At 37.5% G+C, this 8,573-nt stretch overlaps 1 protein-coding gene across 1 annotated transcript; it reads left to right on the forward strand.

The window, feature by feature from the left end:
- The first annotated feature begins 4,143 nt into the window (after positions 1-4,143).
- On the forward strand, positions 4,144-4,836 carry LOC149418216 (uncharacterized). Its single transcript, XM_089639390.1, has one exon. It carries the CDS (start codon positions 4,144-4,146, stop codon positions 4,834-4,836), a length of 693 nt encoding a protein of 230 aa, XP_089495516.1.
- Positions 4,837-8,573: the final 3,737 nt, after the last annotated feature.

Below are 8,573 nucleotides of genomic sequence, written 5' to 3' on the forward strand. Positions count from 1 at the left end.
AACAAAAACACCATTTAACGGGTTAGGAATAGTTTTTTATTAGTAATAATTGGCTGCGAATTAAAGTGACAAACTAATTTTGGGACGAACAAATGTTATTTATTGCCTCTGCTTTTACTATTGCGATTGATCATATTATTACTTTTCGTCGTGTTCAGAAGGTAGATTCATGAAATTATAATACAATATACCTGTAATATAATTTCCATTCCATTTAGAATCCTTTTAGACTTTGATATATTCCCCAGAGTCGGTGATGTGATATTGAGGCGGGTCATGAGTGTGAGTTCCTCGGGTTTCCAGAATGGCATCCTTGATGCGTACAAAAGCGTGGCATTTACGGGATTGTCTCTTGGAGCATAACCATCTTTCTCCGCCGTAATTATAAGAGTTATTGAAGCAGTAAGTAAACTTGTTGACCATCATGATCTTCTTACCTCTCGATGGAATATACACAACTAAAAAACAATAATTGTTTGGTTAGTACCACAGTGGACAAATGGTTAGTAGCTTAGTCAACGAATACGTTATGTTCCTGATACGGCAGCATTTCGATCATTATATTTGTTTTAAAAAATATGTACAGGTATTTTTTTTTAAATTAACGAATAATCTTTTTACCAATTTTCTCTTGCAAAGCGATAAATAAATATCACTCTATTCAGGATATTCCTTTGAAACAGTCGGATACTTGCGAAGCAATCAATACATATCACTCTCTTCACGATATTCCTTTGAAACAGTCGGATACTTGCGAAGCGATCAATACATATCACTCTCTTCACGATATTCCCTTGAAACAGTCGGATACTTGCGAAGCGATCAATACATATAACTCTCTTCACGATATTCCCTTGGAATAGTCGGATACTTGAACCCCCATTTACTTGGCGTTTTAATTTTCTTTGTTTTTCGTTATTTCATTTTCTTTGGAATATTGTCGTTTATACTAAAAAAAACATTATTAACATGTTAAATTATTTAATTTATTTTCGAAGTAGACTGATACTACTGAGAACATAATTTTTATTTCTTTTTATATTTTAAATAAACATTTATAGTATTTGAAACTAATGACAAACATTATACATAATTATATAATAAGACAATTTTTACATTTTATTTTTTTAAATTATTGTATAGAAGAATCATCTCCAAGTGGCATCACCAATGGTAGGTTAGTTCTGCATCTCGGAACAACAAAAGTCATGTGCCTGCGCGCTCTTGTGAAATTATCAGAAGTATAAGTCAATTTTTTTAAATATTATATCAGGAATACAGATATGGCCATTCAGAGGGTTGTGTTCTGTTATCAGTCAAGCAGTTTTCAGTCAGCGAGGCTTTTAATATCCAGCATACCGGACAGAAAGGCTTATTGATATAACTAGAGATAATACCCTTCAAAACAAGTCTCAAAGATGTAAATATCTCAGAAACTTATTTTGTAATTTCTCTACTATAATATATGGAATCTTCGTTCTTCCCACCAAAGATTGCTGAACAGTTGCAACAGTATTTCAACAGCGTTTCAACACTATGCAAGCGCATATCAAATGAGTTTTCTGACATGCAAATATCTCGTCTTTTAGATAAAATGCATAGAATCATTTGACGAAATAACAGAGTTTTCATACGTGTATTTTTTTTTAACAGTAGAATTTTTATCCGTTAAAATACAATTGCAGTTTGTCAACAAGATGCACATGTTCAATTAGAATGAAAATGTACAGATTATTATTATTGACACGCCTAATCTAAAATAATACTCAATCTACATGCTAATGAATAACAACTATTGATTGATAGAGACCGCTAGAATAAAGTATCTCTACTTAGGAGCCACGTTTTCACCATATATCTGAATTATTTAGTAATTAGCAATTTGTATATATTACTTGGTAATATGTTGAATATTGAGGGTGCGTGATACTCTAGTGTTCGCTGTCCGTATTTATTATTATATTTTTGTAAAAGACTGCTTTCTTCATAGTGAAACATTCACGAAATTTTTTTTAACATTTAACATATTTTCCATTCCCGATTACGTGATATCTGGGAGGTTCGTGTGTGTGGAACCCTCGAATAACAGTGACAGTGTCTTTCCTAATCTGAACACAGCCGGGGCATTTCCGTGACTTTCTCTTGGAACACAACCAAGTCTCTACCCCATTGGATGTCACATTCAGACTGTAGGTATGCTTGTTAAACATCAGCAATCGGTGGTTACTCTCGGATTGAAAATAAAACGGACTACCTGCAAAATAAAATAATATCAGTACTATAAGGGGACCCACCATATTTCCGCCTCGATCAAAGTAATGGGTCGATCGTGAACTACGCGATCACGAACCACCAATGATCGATCGGGTAAATTAAAAAAAAGTATATACTTATTAAGTAGTTTATCCTGACGAAAAAATCGTTGGATCCAAACATCTCGATCCTTAAATAGTATTTAATTTATATATTTAAAAAAAAGATTCGATCATTTGATCAATAAGCTCAGCCACCCCATAGGAGCGTGAGCCACCATAGATATATAGGTAAATTTAGTAGATCAGGCGTCTCGATACCTAAAATCTGAAACACCCTTTATTGCTGTTCCACCATGGAGCCGCTTCTTTTTGAAGTTACTTTAGGAAAATTAAAATCATGCATTTATTTAATTTATTCACCCTCTTGTATTTCTATCCCAGTGCTATTGATTTGGATGTAGGTATTTTATTTGAAAAAGTCGCACGACGAGTGAATCAAATACTTGAGTCAGGTCATTTCAAGAGTCAAAATAACAGAAGAATATATGAGACGATGGATAAATATGAATTAAACGAGGAGTTATGTGGCGGTCTATTCTCTATGGCTACCTCTACAGGTAAACGGCGTAGTGTTAATAATTAATGCTTGACAGTACTTGTTATTTTAGTATCAAACTCGAAACATATTAGTGATTGGCATACCGATAAACCTTCCCGCTCTCGGGAACCGCATCCAAAAGTAACCATATAAAGAATAATTCCCATGGAATCCATGTGTCAGTCTCCGGGTAAATGGAACCTGGAACTTAAGTGACAGCCCATTTCAGGTTAACCATCTCTATTACTGTGTGGCAAGAGCCGAGACTCAAGTCGCCCGTTCTACACAATATCATATATGGTCCACTATTACTTGCCTGAAAGCACCCTATCAAAGATCGGATACTTTTGAAAGATCTACCTACTACCTACCTACTTCAAACGAAAGTACCCTATCGAAGAATGGGTAATTCCGACTTCGACCAAGACAGCGGCCGGTGCGTCGTTAAAGTAACCGATCAACAATAAACTGAATATAAAATATGTGGGAGAATTAGAAAACATCCCGTTTTATACAACTTCAGGCTTCCGAGCTATTCAAAGAAGGATTTAAAAGAAAACAAATAATCGGCGGTTGAAACATGTTTTAAGAAATGGATGAACCCAAAATCTTACTCGGGGGTATTTGTTTTGTAATGTTAATAGTAATTAAGTAACACGGATTCACCACTGATATCCATAATGGATATAGTCCGCAATAACTGTGATCTTCCACCTTCCACGACCACATAGAAAACTACCGATTTCGATCACTTTAGAGCCGGCCGCGTATGCGGAACTGCATCACCAATGAGTAAGTACCGATTAGTAATTTTAAGCACAGGACCTTACACTGAGACACAGTTTGAAGTGTTGCATTATGGTTTAAAAATAGTACATACATATTTATATATCAAGCATTATTAAATGAAAAAACGATACAATATATCGTATATCAAGATCAAGTGTTGTCATTATATCGCCATTGGTCGTAAATGTCGTCATCTATCTCGCTATTGGCCGAAAGTGTCTGATTTTGAACTGTGCCCTATGGATTGCGGCAAACAGGCGCTAGTCTGACAGGAGTAACTTATCTACTTATCAACACTATTTTCGATCAAGTGACAGTTGCTGTAATATCCAGTGTTTATCTGTGTATAAAATAAACACAATTTGGACCAGTCAACATAAGTGAACCGACTATAACAACATTATGAAGCCGTGTACGCGTAATGCAGCCCGCAGTGGGTCTCCAATTGTAACTCCAGCAGCGTCCTCACAAACGGTACCGGCTAGTTCTCTAGCCGAAATAATGGAGAAGCTCAACAAAATCGATGTCGAGCTCACTCGCATCAAGCCCATGTGGGGAGAGATATCTGACATAAAGAAGAGCCTCGAGTTTGCTCTAGCAGCTATGTCCGATACGGAAAAAAGGGTGGAGGCGGTTGAGAAGAGACTGGAGACTGTCGAAAAGTTAGTTTCGGAGGTTGCATCCATCAAGAAGAACATGGAAATCTTCAGATACGAACTGGACGAGCGCGATCAGCTCTCCCGTGTGAAAAACCTAGAAATCAAGAACGTGCCAATGACGAAGGGAGAAAACTTACTCTGCATAGCCAAGAAAATAGGCGAACAGATTGGCTTTGAACTACAACCAGAAGATGTGGACACAGTGACGCGAGTGGCTACCAAGTCCGCCCAGGTTAAGCCGATAATCATCCGTTTTGCAAGCAAACGGAGAAAGGAGGAATTTCTTGCACTATCTAAGAAGGCCAGGAAGATCACCAGTACCGACCTGAAATATTCCGGACCAGAAGCAATAATTTATGTTAACAACCACTTAACAATCAACAATAAGATTCTGCTCTCCAAAGTTAAAAGCAAGGCACGGGAAGCAGGCTACAGATTTGTATGGGTAAAGGACTGTAAGATCTTAGTGAGAAAAAACGATAATTCACCAGCTTTTTTAGTCAGGAGGGAAGACGACCTCCAGAAAATTTCATAAGAAAATACTGCTCATTCTATTACTATTGTTTACTCTTCCCTCTCCCTCTCCCTCCACACGCCCGCTATCCTCCCTCCCCCTCCACACGCCCGCTACCCTCCCTCTCCCTCCACACACCCGCTATCCTCCCTCCCCCTCCACACGCCCGCTACCCTTCCTCTCCCTCCACACGCCCGCTACCCTCCCTCTCATGTTGCAACTGCATTACTATTATATTTATTATACTCTCACAACATTACCTTATTATATCATCATGTTCACAACTCCTGTCAACTGCAAGATGTTCTCACTTTCTGTACACATCATATTATTATGTACTTCATATTTCAAATGTCACTCGATAATTTAACTCGGAATTCTGTAATACTGATGTGCGAATGGCTCATTAAGCGTTCATTTCCAAGTGCACATGTTACTCACAATGTATTATGCTTCTATAGGATCCACTCCTTTTCGTAACGAACAATTACTTAGAGATATTACTATTATTTTATTTTCTGCAGATAATACTATATTGTACCTCACATTCTATTCACGCATTCTCTGTTATTGACACTCAACTGAAAAAGAGTCACTGCCTTTAAGTATTTTTCATCAGAACGTACGCGGTCTGAGGACTAAAACTGACACATTTCTTCGTAGTGTTACGAGCGGTGATTATGACGTTATCGGCATAACAGAGACTTGGCTTACAGATACTATTTCAGATGGTGAGCTTTTTGACTCAAGATACAACGTATTCCGACGCGACAGAAGTATCGAAGGTGTAACCATGGGTGGTGGTGTGCTCCTGGCTGTCAAAAAGGAACTCAATTCAATTTGTAATTACTCATGGTGTTCTACGGATGAGGACATATGGGTTACTCTTCGCATCCCACGTGCAACTGGATTCACTAACGTTCATCTCTGTTGTACATACCTGTCAAAAAGTTTCAACTTCAATGCTCGAATCACCGCCTTCTCGAATGATCTAGGTATTAAGCTTTTGAATCAACCAGACGGCAAGTTTCTTATCATGGGAGACTTTAACCTACCCGATATTACCTGGACTCTTCCTGTGGGTGAGGTTAACCTGATTCCTAGCAACTACACTTCTACAATAAGCTCAACATTTATCGACAATATTAATTACTGTAACCTCCACCAATATAATGGTATTCAAAATACATTAGGAAGAATTCTTGATCTCGTTCTCTGTAATTTTTTGGTACGCGTAGCTCCCGCGAACGATCCGTTGGTTCCTGAGGATGCTCATCATAAATCCATCATTATCACTGCTGAGTTCGTTGAACCCCCGGTCATAAAGGAAAACTCAATTAAACGGCCCTCATTCCACAAGGCTAATTATGATGACATAAGAGATAGCCTGGCACAAGAAGATTGGAACGCACTTAACCTTACCGATTCCGTCAATCCTGCAGTATCGCATTTTTACAATATTATTAATAATTTGATCGCTGATAAGGTTCCATTGAGGCGTACTGGTAAATATTCCTACCCCCCGTGGTATAGCTCATCATTAATAAAACTTATTCGTGAAAAGCAGAAATTTCACAGACTATATACAACCTACAAGAACCCTTCCGATTACATTACTTTTTCAAGGCTACGCACCAGACAGAAAAAAATGGCAAAAAAGTGTCACGAAGACTTTATTAATAATGCTGAAGAGAATATCGCCAAAGATCCCAAGGCATTCTGGTCATATGTTAAATCAAAAAAACTATCAGCATCTATTCCTAGCGTATTAAATCTTAAGGATGTAACAGCCGAGGGTGGACAGGCAGTCTGTGATTTATTTGCTGATTACTTTCATTCTGTCTACGAACCGGCTGACCCTCTGGGGATTTCCTGCGATGACTCTGTAGTTAAGCAGGTTTGTGCGATGGGATCAGTTTTTATCGATGCTGACCTCGTGTCCAAATATTTAAAACGGCTCGATTCTAGCAAGGGAGCTGGGCCGGATGGTATCCCACCACTGTTCATTACCGAGTGCGCAAATCATTTGTCACTCCCGCTATCAATACTGTTTAATATATCGATCAAGACTGGTACATTTCCAGATATATGGAAAAGAGCCTACATCACACCAATTCATAAATCGGGAACTAAGTGTGAAGCAGATAATTATAGACCCATTTCCAAGCTTTGCATTTTTTCAAAGGTGTTCGAAAACATAGTCTATGACCAGTTATTCCCTGTGGTAAAGAATTCGATCAACGAATTTCAGCATGGATTCTTTGCAGGTCGCTCTGTTGCTACTAATCTTATAACTTTTACAAACTTCTTGTCTGCCTCCATGGATAAACGTGTACAAGTTGATACAATCTATACCGACTATAGCAAGGCTTTTGACAAGATCAACCACAACATTCTGCTTAGAAAACTTGCTAATCATGGTATTCATGGAGATCTCCTTCGTTGGTTATCCTCATACGTAACAAACAGATCCCAGGCTGTGACAGTGGGTGGATTTTCCTCGGTCTGGAAAATCATTACTTCCGGTGTGCCTCAGGGGTCCATTTTGGGTCCTTTGCTTTTCTCTATCTATATTAATGATATTACGACATGTTTTCACAACGCTCAAATTTTACTATTTGCTGACGATATGAAGATATACCTTCCTATAAGCTCCCCGGACTGTTCTGCGCGTTTACAAGCAGATCTTGATCGACTGACGGATTACTGTCTCAGAAATAAGCTTTTTATCAATATTTCTAAATGTTGCAAAGTCACATTCACACGTAACCGTGTGAAAATACTGCATGATTACACCATTTCTGGATCGATTTTAACAAATAAAGACTATGTGCGTGATCTCGGGGTTTTCTTGGACTCTAAACTTACCTTTGATAAACACGTTGATAACATTGTCACCAAAGCATCAAAAAGTCTAGGTTTTGTACTGAGAACATGCAAATTTTTCAAAAATACTAAGACATATCTGACTCTCTACAATTCACATGTTCGTCCTCACCTGGAGTACTGTTCACCGGTTTGGAACAGGTTAACAGGTTAGAAAGAGTTCAGGAACGATTTCTCAAATTCCTCAATTTTAAATCATTTAACATATACAACTCTTACGACGAAATCGAGAAACATTTTCGAATCACGAAACTACTCAACAGGAGGATTGTCGCTGATCAGATGCTCTTGTATAAAATTATTAACTCTAAAGTTGACTGCCCGGAGTTGCTGAACAAAATAAATTTCCATGCGCCAATTCGATACAGCAGACAAAATACCCTTTTCTACATTGATAGATGCAATACCAATTCCAACCAAAATGAATTTATGCAAAGGACATGTAACTACTATAATAATAAATTTGCAAATATAGACACTCGTGCTGACATATTCACTGCTAGTTACTATCACTACAGAATTTCATTGTATCACATTCTAACTCATATTAACCACTGTTAAAATGATTGTACCTAATATTTTAATATTACCTGCGTGGCAACTTTTCCTCATCCCTCTCCTCCCCTTTCCCGTTCCAACCCAAGTCTATTTAAGTATAGTTAAAATCACTTTTATTTATTGCTGTTTATGGTAGGCATATTATAGGTTTATCGTTTGCAGGTTAGTTTTATGTTTCTATATATATCTGTGAACATTAATAATTGGTCTGTTTTTTGTTATTCTCTTATGTATATTATATTACTAAGACTGTTAATGTTCCTAAAATAAATAAATAAAATAAATAAATAAGTATATCATGTAGTAGACTTTTA

Source organism: Hesperophylax consimilis, chromosome 14 (genome assembly GCF_061612785.1).
Source record: "Hesperophylax consimilis isolate HC1 chromosome 14, BYU_Hcon_1.0, whole genome shotgun sequence".
Lineage (NCBI taxonomy): Eukaryota > Metazoa > Arthropoda > Insecta > Trichoptera > Limnephilidae > Hesperophylax > Hesperophylax consimilis.